Here is a 17,080-nt window from a genome sequence, read left to right as displayed (position 1 = left end):
AAAGCACATGAGTTGTTGCCGGACTGACAGTCTGTCGTTATGCCCCACGCATTATTAGAGTTTGTGGGAAGTTATTTCACCCATGAAAAAGTCAATGAAGTGATTTTATGTAAATGATGTTTTTCATTGGGATTTTCCAGATTTTTATATAAAATCAAAAAACTGAAAATATCTGTTTTCAGCCCCTGAAAAACTAAAGCTTTTAGATTTTCAGAAAAAAAACAACCTAACATTTTCATCAAAAAGAATTTTTAGACAAAAACAATGTTTCCTTTGGAAAAAAAATCTGGTTGATCCAAAAAGCCGATTATCATCAGAAATTGTTTTGATGGTAAATATTTAACCAGTTATTATGGAGGAACATCAGAAAGTTGGGTCGCTTTTAGAAAGGACTCTTAAGCACTCCCCTGCTTGACCTGGTAGGCTACAAGGAAAGCTCTGTAGCTAGGGGGGAACCTCAGAAGCCATCCCGTTTGAGTTTCCTTTGGCCCAGCAAAGAGACATAAAACAGGTGATTGTTGTGCAGCACTTGTCATCTTCAGAGCACTTTGCAAACAGCCCTCACGGCCCCTCCCCTGGCAGGAGATTCATGCAGAGAGGCTACTGAGCTAATTTTCAGAAGGGCTGAGCACCCCGAGCCTTGCATGGATTGCTTAGCATCTCGGACAGGCAGCCGTAAGTGTCTTATTCAAGGGCTGCAGTGAATCAGCGGAGAGGCAGCGCTACGATCGGGTACCACTAGCCCTTGGCATGTGCAAACCGAGGCCGTTTTGGCTCACCATTCTGGGGGGAGATGTGTGACCCATGACACTCTCTAAACACAAACCGAGATGTGTATAGAAATCACTAAGGGTGCATCTACACTACATTCCTCTTTCAAAAGAGAAACGCAAATGAGGGAAATTAAAAATGCAAATTAAGTGCTGATTTACAAATCTTGCGCTTCATTTGCATAATCTCTTCCGATTGCTTTTTCAGAAGAGATTTTTTTGAGGGGAGAAAAAAAACCAATCTAGATGGGGTTCTTTCTAGACTGCTTTTTTCCTGAAAACATCTCTTCCGAAAAAGTGATCGGATGAGATTATACAAATGAAGCACGAGATTTGTAAATCAACGCTTCATTTGTATTTTCGATTTTGCTCATTTGCATTCCTCTTTCGAAAGAGGAATGTAATCTAGACTCACCCTAAGGGGGGCAGCTGGCGAGACTGATATTTATTTCTTAAAACTTGATTCTAGTTTAATTATTTCTGTCTCTGACCCTGCAGTGCGGAGACCTGACATTAGCAGGGGTCTGGCTCGGGATAGGCCCTTTTCATTGCATGTCGACCTCTTTTGCCTCTGCCTGACCTGTCCAGGTGGCCTGCTGAGCACAGTGGGCTTCCAGGGAGAGCGCTAGGTTCTGCTTCCTTCACAGTAAATATTGACTCGCTGGCTTCCAGGGCACTCAGAGCGGGTGGAAATTAAAATGGAAAAGCAGAAGGTCAAGCTCACAATTAACAGCAAGTCCAGAGGCTCTTTGGCAGGCTAAACCAACATCACTGTCTCCGCAGCCGTTCGTTACGACTTTGAGAAATTATGCAGGACTAGCTGCACAAACCCGAACGCCTTTCCCATTGGTGCATGAATGAAACCTTTCTGCTCTGGGGTCGGGGGCTCACGGCACTGAAGTTAGCTTGACATCAGCAGGGCAGCTCAGTTAAACGGGGATAGTTTATCAAACGCGTGGCATTCCACTTGCTCTGGCCAGCTGCGTGGCGCCTCTGCCACGTGGAAGCCACTGGGTAGGATGCCGAGGTTTCGTGCTGCACCATTGTTAGCAAAGACCTCTCTTGGGGAGGGCGGTAGGCCAGCCTGCATCCCAACTGGGCAAATGCAACGGGACACAAATGAATAAATAAAATCACTGCAGAATATTTAGAAAGATCTGCAGCCTGCCGTCCTCCCCATCTGCATGGCAAACAGCTGTCCTGCAGGAAGCTAGGCGCAAAGAAGGTGGGGCCTTGAAAACAGAAGCCCATCTTGGGACTGAAGAAGACAAACGAAGGAAGAACCATGCCTCACTCTTAAGTGACCCTCTGCAGTAGTGGCTTTTCCCCTGTTGCACAGATTTTTACAGGGAGGACGAGGAGTGTGGGGCAAAGCTGTGTGCTTCAGACAAGCGAGTTCTGACCCGGCCATGAACATGAGGGACTCCTCAGGTCTGTTGCTCAACACAGTGACTCTGGAAAGGTGTTTGAAGGAACGTGGCAGGGAGTCCTTTTTGTGTTCACGTCTAGAGCATCAACTGTCCTTCACAGCTTTCTTGTGAGCACGCACAGCAAGTCTCAGGACTTGGTGGCATGCGTGTGATCTTACACACAAAACTTAAGCTTTTCTGTATTTTATATTTTCCTCTCCAAATTCTGAGTTGACTTCTGTGGCACAAAGACAGTTTGGGGCCATTGGCACTTGCACATGAGAAGAGATGGCTTTCTCTGGGACTCCAGCACAGCTGGGTCAGGGTCTAGCCAAAACCCAACATTTTTAAACTTAAAATGAAAACACCCTTAAAGCTTCCCAACTGGTATCTTTCCTCTGCTGTAGATAGAATTTGGTGGTCACTGGTATGTTCATGGCATGTTTTTCTTACGTGAGGCTAGTCTTGTTTAAAGGCCGGAGAGAAGCGGTAGCAATCAGAAGGAATGCCACAGGGGTTTGATGGCAATATCTGAAGGTGTAGATGCCATCCAGGGCCCTCCCCATCCAAAACTCTAATATGGAGGCTTAGTCTTTCAAAAGTCCCCTTACCTTCCTGTTGCTTAGTAAGAGAGCATGATCATGGAATCCGATGGGGTCTGGTTCCTGGTTCTGCCGCCAGCTTCCTATGTAACACTGGGCAAGTAACTGGAATTCTGGGCCTCCCTTTCTCTGTCTGTAAATTAGTGAGAATCTACCGAACATATAACCTGCCTTGGCAAAAAGATCTGATATTTGCAGTGGAAGTGTGCTCTGTGCAGGCTGGTATTGTTTGAGATAAGCAAACAATGTTAAACTAATATCTCCTGTTAATTGCAGTGCTGCATCTACACTATCGTAAATTCAGCCGTGCAAGATCAGGAATAGCGTTGCTCCTCGTGAAAAGTGGGAGTACTGAAATCAACATCAGTGGCCCCTAAGGACAACGCTACGGCTTGGTAGTGTGGACACATCACTTAGAAAATCAGCCATATAAGTCCTAGGGTAGACCAGGCCCAAATGTACACAGAATTCAAGTTGTTACCTCTCATTGGATGTTCAGGTCACATGCTATTGTTACTTGACTGGATGAGTGTAACTCTTTAGATTTAGATTTCTAGTAAGAATTTTTGTGTTTGTGAATGAAAAATATGCTTCTCAGATGCTTGTTCACTTAACATTCAATGCTCCTGGGATCATTCCCACCAGTAAACTCATGTAAAGGTGCCAGAAACTAATTACAAAAAAATCAAGCAACTATTGGAATTTTTTGGTAGTATGCATCCAGCCTGAATTATTTTCCATGCTCTGCAGATAAATATTTCAGGTGATGGATTTGTGCTTTGTTCGTAATCTCTGGTCTCCATTTCATATTGGTAACAAACAGCCTACACATCCAGACCCTTACTCTCTTCATATTTACTACACCTAAGAGGGACAGCATCTTTAATTTCCTTGAACAGCTGCACAGGAATTCCAAGAATCTAGAAATATGTGAAACGTGGGTAGCCCGGTGCATGGAAAGAACAATAAAAGTGGGTCCACACTGTTCAGTGTGATGTGTGTAATCAGAAAAAAAACCCAAATCGCTTACTACAATATATAAATTAAAGTTCCCTCTGTGTAAATGAAATAACCTTTTAAAATGATTATAGAATTCCCTTCATTAATTCCCAAACCCCAGTGCTCAGTGATTTTCTGTATTTTTATCTTAAGTACATTTAGGTGTCAATTAAATTTGAAATATCTACATTTGTCAGCATTTCATTTTTGGCCGGTATGATGTGCTGCTGATTTGTCCATGCATCCTGACACATGAAAAAAGCTCCTGAGATGCAGATCTTCCTCATTAAAAAATAAATCCATACTATCATAATGGTACGCAGAGCCATGGAGCGCATCCCTGGCTTTATTGCACTGTGTTTCTGACATGATATTTAAAAAGGAACAGCCACGGCTGTCAGTACTGTCATATGCTAGTGCTAACTGAAGACATGTTAAACTAAACATTAGAAAGAGATCAGCAAGTCATCTGCATGGTAACTCAGCTTAGAGATTAGGTAGGCAGGAGCGGGTGCAGTCATGTGGAGATGATGAGGGTTGTCGTCGTGACGGACAGGACCCTTTTTTCCCTCTAAGACTACAGCATTGCCTGCCTTGTAGCTGGGCTCGCTGTGACCTGCCTTTTCAGAGACAGCTCTTTGTGTATGAAATCCTAGCAAGTCGTGGGTGGTAGACTGCAGGATCGTCGCTGAATTGGGTTAATGAGGGAAAGGCGCTCTTTTTTTTGGATTCCGCTGCCTCAAGCTAATAAAAAATTTAAACTTGGACATTTTGGATTGTTTGTCCCTTGTCTTTGACAAAAATCTTTTATGGAGCAATAGCTGCAGCTGAATTTAAATAAGTTTTTATTATGAAATCCCACTATGCTGTGTAAGGTGCCTTGCAGCCCCCCAAAAAAGGGGGCTATTAACAATCATTAAAGCTTCCATCTTAGTTATATTGATCTCCATTGAAATGCAGTGTATTAGCTGGTCCACCAGTCTGTCTTTTGAACTGTCTCTTTCAAATTAAATATACTTCCATGTTGAATTCATTCCAATTTGAATTTCAACAGATCCTAGCCAAGCAAAGGGGATTATTAGTAACACTTTGGAAAGGAACTGAATGGGTGTATCTGAAATTCACAACCTCCAGCCTCTAACTGCACACAACCAAAAGGTTGAATTCCTCAGGAAAAGTCTGTGGAAATCCAGAGTTTCTTCTGGTTTCTGTGAAACCCTTGTAGGTTTGCTGGGATACTGTCAAATGGTAATTCACGTGCATGAAAGAGAAACCGGGGTTTATACATGAGTCAAGAAAGGATAAAGCATTTTTTTAAATGTCTTTGACTGTAAACGTCTGTAAGGTTAGCCCTTCCGCCAGCGTCAGTTGCAGTGTTCTTGGATATATAAAGGTAATGCCTGAAGGAATTTGTTTCAAACATTTTGTAGCATATGTAGCTTCAGCACCAGCCCTTGACTTTCCCTCAACTGTCCATTACCGCACGAGGAGGGGAAAAGCTCAAGTGACCATTCTAGCTGGAGTAATCTGACCACCCCAGGCCCAATGACTCTGGCCTAATTGTGAGTAAATGTTTATCGCAAAAATCACAGTGGCCTCTCAAACCGTCTTGAGATGCCCATAGATCCCAAGGTTCTGCCTCGCTTCGACGTGCTTTTAGCCCCTGTCTTTCATCTAGGGAAGCTTACTTTCAACAGAATAGTCCAGACAACAGTGCTAAGAAAGTACCGATGGCTAATCTCAAACACACGAGCCACCAGGCATTTAGGCATCTGTGCCGTAAGGCTAACAAGTGTTTCTCTTTCACCACTGCGTCCAGTTCTGATTTCTGCGTATTAACCTGTAACATCAACTGCTGTAATTTAATGTGCAAACATGGTTCCCTCATCTACGAGATTAAAAACCTGCTCCTCGCTGTACATGCTGGACCCTACTCTGCGCCCACTGAAGGAGCAGGGGTTTTGCTGGTTACTTCAGTGCCAGCAAGAACAGGCCCTGATCTTTTGATTTTTTGATACAGCTTTGTGCTCCTGACAGTGTCTCGCTATTCACGGAGATAGCTGGGATCTTTCTCCATTGTGTGCAGCAGATAAAATGAACATGGCTGGGCAGAGACCTCATGGGGATGGCTGAAAATGACGCATGCTTTCATAATCCTATATGATTTATCATCCCTTCCCTCGCCTCTCCCCTCTCTTTCATTGTTCAAGTCATCTGGGAATTAGAAGCAGACCTGAAAACAATGCTGTAAAATAAAGCTTATCAGTTGAAAATGCAGAGCTATGTGGTTCATATTTTAAAATTGAATCTTTTAAATGTTTCTTTTTGGGGCATATTTGTTCTTTAAAATGATTTACAAATATTTCCAAGCAGTCTTACATGTTTGTTTCATAAGTGGCTTAGCCTTGCAGGGAGGCATGGCAGATTTGTCCTGTTCTATGTACATGCACACTCTCATGTTTGCTGCTAATTTTTCATTGCTCTTTTCTCTGTTGCGTCCAGTGTATTTCCAACATGGGGGCACTCTACCATCTCCACTTTTCAACTGAGGATCACGTTGAATGTTCAAAGTACTAGTAGCCACTTCCGTTTGCCCGGGAGCATATTCAGTAAATTATTACTGCTTTATACTGAAAAGCATAATCTAGCTGCTTTAAGGTTAAATAAAAGAAAATAAAAAAGCCGTTGACAGCTACAATTATGAATGGAAAAGTATACACAAAATCAGTGTCCTTGAAATCTTCATTCTGTATCTTGTTCTCAGTCACGTGCTTTCTCTTTTCTCCATGTCCCCTCCTGACTATCAGCCCTGGGAGGTTTCTGCAATTTTACTATGGCTCCAAATGCAATAATTGCAGCATTCCCCCAGGGCATTTACTATCCAGGTAGCCAGCTATACATATGGAGACACAGTTATGAGATTTTCTTTGTAATGGGACTTTGTCATTTTCTTCCGGGGCAAAAATAGTGGGCCTGGAGCTCTGATCTGTGTACTGTTGTTAGTTTGATGACAGACATATACACTCACAATCTATATATCTACAAGCGCATAGACAGAGGTAGTGTATGTTTATGTGTAGGCACTGCACATGGGATCAGCTGGACAAGACATATATGTTTTTATAATAAATAATTATTTAAACCGCATCACAGAAAAAAGATTCAGTATAAAATCTTACTGGCAAAAACGGTAAGCCACCATCTCCAGCAGAAAGATTGTGCATTTATCACAGCATATAACTAATGGGGAGAGGGTAATATATCGTATGTGGACATGTGCTGTATAGTATGTGTATAATACATACCCCCTTCTGTAAAGCAGCACCTGGTAACAACAGTACTTCTAATATGAGCAATATTAAGACATTTAGCAGACAGCATTTCTGGGAAGACCATGATCTCAGGTAAGTAGTGCAGTGCAGCATGTACAATGAGTTGTGTGGCTTTGGGACAAGAAGGTTTGCCCTTGATCTGTCCTCCTGAACCCACTTTAGCAGTATTCTTCTGCTTATCCTGCTTGGTAGCTCAGAGTTAATGTCACTACATTGTACGGTGAACCTGAGAACAGCTCAATGGAATAATCTGGAAGGGAGTCGGATTGGTGGGTGGGAATTGTGGTGTGAATGTTGGTTTCCATCCTAGCTCCTCTTACTTTGGTGAGGGGTCTGCAGTCCCAGGACCTTTCCCCAAGGGGCAGCAGCACTGACTGTTGTAGAGGAACAGTATTTGCTGCCAGAAAAGTGAAGCGGTGCACTTCCTCCTTGGCTTTGGAAGTCAGTTGAGTTCAGAAATGATTGCACCCTGGGTAGCTTGGTTTTCCCTTCCTTCTGCAGCTTTGAATGTGACAACCTGATAACTTCCTTTTCTCTTCCTGTTTCCTTCAGCCTTGTAAAGCCCATGCGACACTATACAGTCTTCCTCTCTGAGGATTCTTCTGGTGATGAATTTCAGCAGGAAGAGGATCCTGTCTCTGCCTTCTCTGAAAACTTTTTCTTCTCTGCTCCTTTTGAATGGTCCAGTCTTTATTCTTTCATTGTATTAATTCAGGCTTTGAATGGCAATTTTGTCACCAGTACAGACTGCTGCTTCTGTGCTTGGATTTTTAGAGTTTTAGAACCTTTTGGGAACACGTGATGACTTTATTAATATTTCTCCTGCTAACTGTTCTGACACTCAGAGGCATGCAAGAGCATGGGTACTGCATGAAGCACTGTGCTGCTGTTGCCCACAATGTAGGTGCACAGCTTGTCCTAGCATTGGTGATTTGGGCTCTGTGGGAGGTAACCCGCCATCTAGCTCTTCCTTCCAGTGTGTTGCTTTCCCTCCTGTCTCCTGTTGCTCTTCTGCATCCAGGGCTGTTTGTCTGTTATGAGTTGTCTTGTGGGCTTCTTCTGCTTCTGTGCAGCCATCAGCCTCCTCCAGGTCCTCCCTCTTACTCCCCACATCTCTGTTCCATCCCATACCAAGTCCTCAGTGGCTGGCGGAGGAATTCCCCCTCGGTTCCTCCCAAAGCCACAGGATTTCCAAGGCTTCTCCATGCGTAGTGTGTTCTAAAATGACACCAGAAATAACCAAAGTAGTTAGTTGATTTTGTTGTTATTGTCTGTGACCTTAATGAAACTCCCGTTTTATTAACTTAATGTGAAGTACTTCATGGCAAGAACTTTTGACTTTAATGTTTTATAAATTCCATTTTCAAATACAGTCCCAGACATCATTTGTAAAGGTGATGACAGTTGTGATGCTTGGGGTTTCATAAATCAGCATTCAGTCTTATTTAACCTTAGTGTTTGTGGGTCTTGAGAAGTGTATTTGTGTGATACACCTTGTGTGTGCTTATTTATCTGTACCCTTCCAATGCTTCTGAGACCGATTTTCAAAGACTCCTACAGAGAATGTGTCAATCCTAAATGTAGAGAGCTAGTCAGCGTTTTGGGTTACAAATGCCTGCATGTGAATTTGGGCATCACCCCTGGGATTTTGAAATCATTCCAAATCACCCACGTTTGAAAACTAGCATGGCTGTCAGTGTCCATGGATTTAGTCCATGGACTAGAATGAAGCAGACCTGTGTAAAGTAGTCACACCTCTTCAAAACTGGAATGATCATGCAGAAAAAAGCTCAGGTGAGGTGAAGTGGAGACTCTCCTCCGTTTGTCATTGGCTTTTTGAAGGCACCTCCTGGGAGGGCAGGGAGCAGCAAAGCCTTGATCCAAGGGATTGATCCTCATGGGCCAGTGGGAACTAACTAACCTTTGTTGAGGGTTCAAAAAAAGACGTTGATTCCTACGAAATCGAGTCCTGTTCAGCCTTGCAGCTCCATGCACTTCCTGACTCTGCCCCAATCAAACAGTCAAGGGCAAGGTGTTGGAATATTGGGAGGCAGACTGTTCTTGGACTGTTTGACATCAAGAGCATGAAGTACCTGAAGTCGGGACAGTGCCTCATCACCAGCAGTTTCCCCTACGGAGAGATTGGCATGCAGTCAGATCTGAGCACGTCACCAAAACAAGTCTCCCTGTGACTAACAGCGGTGGTTTGTGCCTGGCCTGTGGGAAGAGGCTAACGTGGTGGTGTCCCGAAGATGGTGTGCTCTCAGAAATATTCTGATGTGTGGCCTGGGGACCTCACTGTTGCTGCACGTGTGGAAAAAGTCAAAACTTGGAGTAACAAGAACGTGACGGAGAATGTCAGCTTGCTCTCAAGTGGGCAGCTAGCACCACGGGGAGTTGGGAGGGACATAATGGAAGCCAGGGCAGCTGACTCTTTGAGGATTGGAGGTTGAATTCAAAGACCTCTAATAGTGGTTAAGATTACCCCATAATGACAGAGCAATGCAGGAAGACACTTCAGGCCCCCGTGAGTTGGCCATCTGAGGACAGAAAGGAAGATCCTGCATTGCTTTCGTGGGTAGGGAGAAGACCCTGGAAATATTTAATTCACAAAGGAGCCACTCTGCAGTATTTTACCAATAAGATCTGGTGTAAATGAGTTGTGGGGATGTTGTGCAGGAGATTCAAGATGGAAATCCCATTCACAACTGTAAAGTCCATGTTTCATGTGCCTCCACAATGGGCCTGATCCAAAGCCCACTGCCATCAGTGAACTTCTCTCCATGGACGTCAGTGGATTTTGGATCTGGACCTGAGTCATTGTAACCAATGCTGTGCTGCATTTCGACCCTCATAAATCCTTCCTGGTTGCCCCAGCTCCTCTTCATGCAAACCCGAACGTGCATTTCACAAGACATGGCATCAGTTCGTTCTTTATTGCTGCTCAGGAAATAGTTTCTTCCATAGAAGTCATTAGCTAGTGATGTGCACTATTGGGTGCCTCTGTCTTGTGCATCTTTTCCTGGCTGCACTGCTGGTTGGATGCCGGCATCTGTATAATGGTGAATGAAGCCTGGTGCACTTTGCTCAAAAATTTGCATGATGCGTTTTATGTAAAATGATATAGAATTGTTTTATATAACAGTGTAAAATATATTTTAAAAATGGAAAGAAAGAGACGGATTTTTCCCCATTACATTCTCCACACACCCATATATTTTCTCTTAATCCAAAGCCTTGTTTAAATGCCACCGAGACTGGCTGCTAATCAAATGCCAGTCAGCACAGAATTGCATGTCAGGTCTCATTATTAATTGGATGCACATTATACTGCTGTTCTCTCATACGCAGAACTGATATGCAAATCCAGTGGTGTTCAAGGGATGTTTTTCTGACGTACATATGAGAAGTGTATTCTAGTAACCCAGGGCTTGGCTGTAAATGTAAAATAGATTTCCCCATCATGGACTGCAGTGTCTCTTGATAAGATGACACCAGTATAATCATTGAAACTACACACAGTCCTCCCAATTACTGCAAGAAAACCCCATGAATTACAGCCGGTGCTGAGTTAGCTGGAATGCAGAGAATGTAACTGTGTGCAAAACACAAGAGTATTTGCAATTGAACTTTTTTACTGGGAATATCCAACTTCCTGCATAAAACAACTATGTTGGGCTGGCTCACAGCCAGTCACAATGAAAAGCTAGTGTCAGATAATACATGCTCAAAAGAGCTCTGCTTAGTGAGGTTTTAACCACATCATCGCTGCTTTTTCAGTCCACTTTCTTTTAAATACAAGTTGAGGAAAACTATTATTTTTTCTGAGGGGACAAATTGCATTTGACAGTATCCCTTTAACAGAGGGAGTGTGTATATACATTTCTTTCCATTTAAAAGCCTCTATTCTTAAAAGTAGTCTTCCTCCTCCCCCTTTACTCTAAACTCCAGTGGAAAGCGTTTTTAAAAAGCCAATCAAAAGTTACCCTACAAATGTTGCAGTGTTGCCACTGAAGTTTTGAGAACCTTTAAGTGATCCTGACTTGTCTAATTTATTTGTCCTAGCTCAGAGAAATGGAAAAAGTCAACAGCACGAATTGTGAAAAATGATTTTACTTTAAAAATTCAATGACTTTGTGAGCTAGGGCAAGGAAAATGATTTTTAACAGGGCAGTCAGTGTCCTCTGAAAACTGAACTTCTCTAAATTCCCTTCATTCCTGTGATCTGTTTTATGGTTTTTCGAGATGCAACATAATCATGACCACCTTTTCTTGATTGAATTGGGAGGACTGTCAGGAAAAGAGAAGGCAGTGGAGTTGCCAATCTTTCTTTGCTGCTGTTCATAGAAACGTATTTATTGAAAGATCAGTTAAAACAATTTGGATTTAAATTGTTTTCATCATCACAACGGTAATGGAAAAAGTCAACCAGCATCATGTGCAGTGAAAGTAAATGCCTTTGGATGTTCTATCGTGTTGATAGTATCTAAGCCTAAGCAGTAGTAATGATCCTTAGAAGCAAATCTTGCTTTTGAAACCCACGTGTCTCCTAATTGGGCCCGTGCTTACGTTCGTTTCAAAGTGCAACAAAAGAGAAATGAATCCAAAATGTTCAGAATCCAGCCCAATGCAATGGGCTCAAGCCAGCCCCTACAGGAGGCACCATAAAGGTCACATGGCAAGTGTCTTGTATCCATGTTGGTATCACTCTTCGGGAGTCATTCCCTCCTCTGCTATGTTGTGTACTTCAAAATGAGTTTTAAAGAAAATCATTCCAGATGTGAGGTGATTATGCATTTTTGTCTTGTAGGCCTCAGCCATACCGGGCCCTGAAAGAGTCTGATAGTGCCGATGGGGAAGAGGCTGTCAGTCCAGAGAAAGCAGAGGAGGCCCTGCCTCAAAACCCTCCTGCTCCTGACCAGATCACAGAAATTAACCTCCTGGAGGACATTTTCACCAATTTAGAGGTGGAAACGCAGCCTCAACTTCTCAGCCAAGCCAAGAGCTTGGAAGACCTAAGGACCCCAAAAGAGGAGAGTGCTCCACAATGTACGTTTGATTATCAGGTATGGGCAGGATTTTGTACAAGGTAAATGATAGAGATGGAAGGACGTTTGCAGAATTAAAGGGCCCTCCGTTGGCCAGCCGCCCGTAGGAAGGAATTCTGTATTTCACTGTCAGTGAATCCATTTGCCCCATCCTGTTCCAGTGTGTTTAGAAGATTCATTTCTGAACGAGAGACTCTGTCCATGGCATGGACCATAGTTAGAAGGCAGTGGTCTCTTGTTGCGACATAAAAGCAAGGTGAAACTAAAACCTTCATTTTCAAAGCAGGACTCCAAAGCCAGTGACAAAGGCTTTTCCCCAGAATCTGCCGTGTTCTGTAGCTGTCATACACGGAGATCCTTGGGGTTGGTGCTCAGCAGTGCAAATACCAAGCAGTTTAGAAAGTGAAAGGATGGTGCAGTGGTGAGCGCACTAACCTAGGCCTTGGGACCCCTGGTTCAAATCCCCACTGCCAGGTCACTTTGACCCTTTGTGCCTCAGTTCCCCTTCTGTACGCTGGGAATAACAGTCCGACACGCACACATGAGCCTAAATACAGACAAGCCTCTGAGGCACTCAGATATTACAGCAATGGGAGCCGATGGGGGATGTCAGGGTCTCTTCATTTCTGAGGTTGCTTGCACTCAAAGTGACCCTACCTCTGACCCACTTTGGGCCACAATGAGCCAAAACCGGGAATCGATTTGTAAAGTCTCCTCATTCTGCATGCGGCATGTTTTCTGAAGAGCCGCCTTAGCAAGTGCAAAACTAAAGCATAGACCCTTTGACAGTTTTGTGCAACACCAAGCAAAGGCAGGTAGCATCATTCCTGTAATGACACTTAGTGGCTTAAATCCAGGTGTTGCCGAGCATTTCCTGTATGCTAGTAAAGTTTTTTAGCCTGACCGCCTCTGCTTCCCCTGACTGCCTCCGCTTCCCCGTAAGTCGATCTCACTGTGTGCAGATTACGTTTGGCAACAGACGGTGCAGTGATATCCCCAGCGTCACACAACCCACCCACGACTGAGCCAGAACTCAGCCCTGACTCCTGACTTCTATCCTCGTGCCTACACCACGCTCTTTTCTCTGTCCCTCTGCATCCTTCTCCTATTGCTACCGCTTTGCTGTGCTCTTCCCATCTGTGATGGGCAGTGGATGTTAATCTGTCTTGTGCTCTCTGGCAGAGAATGGATCTTGGTGAATCCGAGAGGAGCAGGATCGTGCCAGCCATGAAACTCTCTCATCCCTACAACAAGTTGTGGAGTATGGGTCACGATGACATGGCCATTCCTACCAAATATTCCCAAAGCTCACCAGAGAGGCCCCTGACTTCTTTTGGGACCATCCCATCAATCCCACGGAGGCCCCGGAGCAAAGACAGCATCCTGGCCCCTGCAGAGAGGGAGGAAGGCAGCGCAACTGTTCACGGAAACATCACCATCCCTAGACCCCAGGGCAGAAAAACTCCAGAGCAAGGGATCGTCCCACCACCCCCGGTACCCCGACCCACCAAACAGCAGACTCCGGTGGGAGCAGCAGACACTGTGAACACCTGCCCTGCGGGACGCAGCGACTTGGCTTCGCAGCTCATGCAGGAGGCCTTTACAGCCGGGAACGTGTCCCTTGACCTGGAATTCAGACAGTCGGTAAATTATTCCCCTCGCCCCTCTCAGCTTCTGCCCAGTGCTAGCAGTGCTGCCGAGATGCTCCAGCCCGTCAGGGTTAGCGCCGACAGTGCCGAGCGTGAGAGTGACTACCTTCTCAGCCTGCTGGACCCCTTGAAAACCACCAGCTGGCAAAACACAGGACCCCAGCAAGGCGCTAGCAATGTGCAGAGCTCCGCCTCACCTGGCTCTGCTGCTGGCTTTGCTTCAGTGGGCGGGGAGTTTGCCTCTTCTCCGGCAGCACCGTTCACCCACCCGCTGGGATACCCTCCGTCAGCACCGCCGTTTCTGCAGCCCTCCCTCAACCCATTTACACAGACGGTGCCAGCATCCCTGACGATGTCTCTGGCCAGACCCCCAGGGGGACCCTTTACCCCGCCGTTAGGCCATGCTTATAGCACCAGCTTCATGACACCTAATTCTGGCTTTTACCAACCACAGCGACATCAGCCAGGCATTTCAGCTTTGTCCATGCCCCATCTGTTTGGCCAGGCTACACCACCAGCACAGGCTAGTTCCTTACTACCGCAGAACCATAGCCCTTCCCCAGCCAGCTCTCTGCTGCCAGCACGCGTAAGTGGGCCTTCTCAAATCCGAACCTTGCCAGCCGGCCGTTCTGGCTCAAAGATAGATGTCAAGCAAGGGTTGGCACGAAGTTCTAGTGACCGCCCTCTGATCCCCCCAAGGCCCGCTAAGAGCTCAGAGTCCGGTTTACTGCCCTCAAAGCCTGAGGAGACAAAAGATCCATTTGAAGATCTGTTAAAAAAGACAAAGCAGGAGGTTTCGGCCACCCCAGGTAAAGTAGATCAGCTCAGAAAGCGCTGGGAAACCTTTGAATAATGCTCCACACGACCGTATTCCTTTTGGGATTAGATTCTTCTTATTTGGTTGGCTTGTTTTGAGCCAACACAAAACCAAGTTTCTTTATATGGAAAGTTATGGACACAGGAAACACAACTGCTCTTCTAGAATTCACAAGCAAGTGCTACTGGCTGGAGTCCATTTTGTTGATGGAACCCCCATGTCGTCCCATTACCAGCTCTGGTTTTCACACTGGTAACCTAGCGGGCTCTTTGCCTGCAGTCGGTGAAACCTCCAATGACCCTTGCGCGGGCCAAAGCATTAAGGTTATTAGATTGTATTTTCTTTCCTTTTCCCACAAATGGCCTTCTCAAGATACTACTGAACCAGAAACTGCTCATTTCCTCCCTTGTATTCTCACAGCACGTTCAATTTCTTCAGTTATACATATTGCTTTGAATGTTTGCTTACGTACGTAGTGTGCAGCAACTAACCAAAACCGGTGGTTTGTATGGAGTTAATCCACTGGGCTTCCACTGAGTTTGTTCACTAGCCTGTTTAGCAATATATACATTTCACTGATTACACAATTGTATGAGCTTTTGTTGTAGGTTTTGGGTTTTTTTACACTCACCCCGTGACCATCACCCACAGAGCAGGGACTTCTTCAGTACAGACTCCATAGTATTCCCAGTTACAGCAAAACAACAGTACAGAGCGAAACATCCGTGGCTCAGGGCTCGATCTGCTGTCTCCGGTGGGAAAATGGAAGCACCAGCAATTTAATTTTTAAACAAAGACATTGGAAAGTGTCTTGTGATGGAGTCCTTAAACTATAGCCTACTTAATCTGTACCTGTGCATCAATATGATCGATCAGTGTTCTAGATGGCAGTATTTGAATGGATGTAAAAAAGAAAAAACAGCAGGACATAAGTATTCCAAGATCTTGAGTTCTCCAAGCCAAACCGCAGTCCATTGATGAGAAGGCCTGTTTTCAGATTGGTAAAGCCACAGTCCATGTCATACCCAGAAATCACAAGCTATAGCTATTCCCACGTCAACAACGTAACACTAAAATGTCAGGTGACAGCTGCCTGTCATTGCTGTATTTTTGGAAGCACTAAGTGCCACCTGGGCGCAGCTGAGATTTCGTCACCGTGTACAAGGTTCAGCATCCCTCATTCACACTTTCAGAAGTGTCGAGAACTTTGTTCCCACTTTTGCTGAGGTCACAAATGGAAGGTGGTGGGAACCAGGTGATGTACCATAAAGCAATGAACATGTGAAAGGATTTATTGATTTGGATTTTGCACGACATTTCTCTCCGGCGACCATGACCTCAAACATTTCAATGCTTAGGGTTGGCATTTCTGTAAGAACTGCTACCTGTACCAGGGTCATTTTTGTTTGTTACATAAGTATTGTTGGGCTTTGGCTTTTTTACTTTGAGACAGTTTGCTTTAAAACACCTACTCAGAAGTAATTTTGTCACAATTTTGTCTTTGTTTAAGCAAAAGAAGCAGTTGTAGACACATGGGAAATTCTTGTGAGACTCTGTCCAAATTCTCTCTGGTATATGTATTTTGTTCCTAGAATCTCCTTGCGGGCTCTCTTAATCTAGTGTATTAAAATGGCCATCTACATTGGAGCCTGTGCAATATAAGAAAATCTACTCTAATAACTGAATGCCAACAGTTTGAGGGAGACCTTAATGTTGCATTGGTGTTTCTGGAAAGTACTACTGTTTTTACACACCAGTCAATCAGTTTTGTATTTCTTTTCTTTGTGGGGAGCTAGAAGGTGAATGATTTTCATATTGCCTAGTTCTGTATAGTAAAATATTTAACATCTACAAGATTAGCAGCATTTTGTTCTAGACTGTACAGAATGTGAATTTCTGAGATACCAATTTGGTCTAGACACTCTGAACCCTTTAACTGCTGTATGCTCACTCATAAACCTTTCCCAGAGGTGTGTATGATAGAGGGAAGTATCTGAATTGCCATTTCATGTACATGTACGTCTCTTTTTTTCCTTTTGAATGCTATGCACTGGCTGTGTGGTGAATATTCGTTTTAAACTAAGTGGGAAAATGCTACGGTATTTCTGTATCGTTGCAAAGTATTTTCCAGCCTTATTTAATGTTTTATTCTGTTCACCCATTTGTCCAACAGATTGTCGTGAGCGGTCTGCTGCACTGTTCTTTTGAAACGCACAAACAAGTCTTGATGTTTAAAAAAAGCCAACCCTGAGACCCTGCAAAATATTCAAACACTTGATCGTCCTCTTCCCTTTCTTTTACATAAGGAAAAAAAGGTGGGCCCACTCGGGAGAGATCCATAGTAGGTAGGGAGCACTTTGCTAGTGCTTGTCTGGTCCCTCACTTCTTGGATTGGATCTGCAAAGGAGGAAATCCATCTCGCGTGTTCAGCAAAATAAAAGAATCAAACCATCA

The 17,080-nt window shown here is 44.3% G+C and overlaps 1 protein-coding gene across 7 annotated transcripts in view; it reads left to right on the top strand.

The window, feature by feature from the left end:
• The window catches only part of DENND1A (DENN domain containing 1A), a 361,801-nt gene extending 344,721 nt beyond the window's left edge, over window positions 1–17,080 (top strand). For 3 of the 7 annotated variants that reach the window (XM_075905650.1, XM_075905649.1, XM_075905651.1), the window contains 3 exons: window positions 7,665–7,793; window positions 11,923–12,178; window positions 13,343–17,080. In XM_075905650.1, coding sequence (XP_075761765.1) covers window positions 7,665–7,793; window positions 11,923–12,178; window positions 13,343–14,662 — 1,705 coding nt within the window. In that variant the 3' untranslated portion in view covers window positions 14,663–17,080. The remainder of the gene's footprint in view (window positions 1–7,664; window positions 7,794–11,922; window positions 12,179–13,342) is intronic. The other 4 variants (XM_075905654.1, XM_075905652.1, XM_075905655.1 and 1 more) reach the window with 2 other exon arrangements.

Source organism: Pelodiscus sinensis, chromosome 22 (assembly GCF_049634645.1).
Source record: "Pelodiscus sinensis isolate JC-2024 chromosome 22, ASM4963464v1, whole genome shotgun sequence".
Classification (NCBI taxonomy): domain Eukaryota; kingdom Metazoa; phylum Chordata; order Testudines; family Trionychidae; genus Pelodiscus; species Pelodiscus sinensis.
This window is presented reverse-complemented; position numbering and strand designations above follow the sequence as displayed.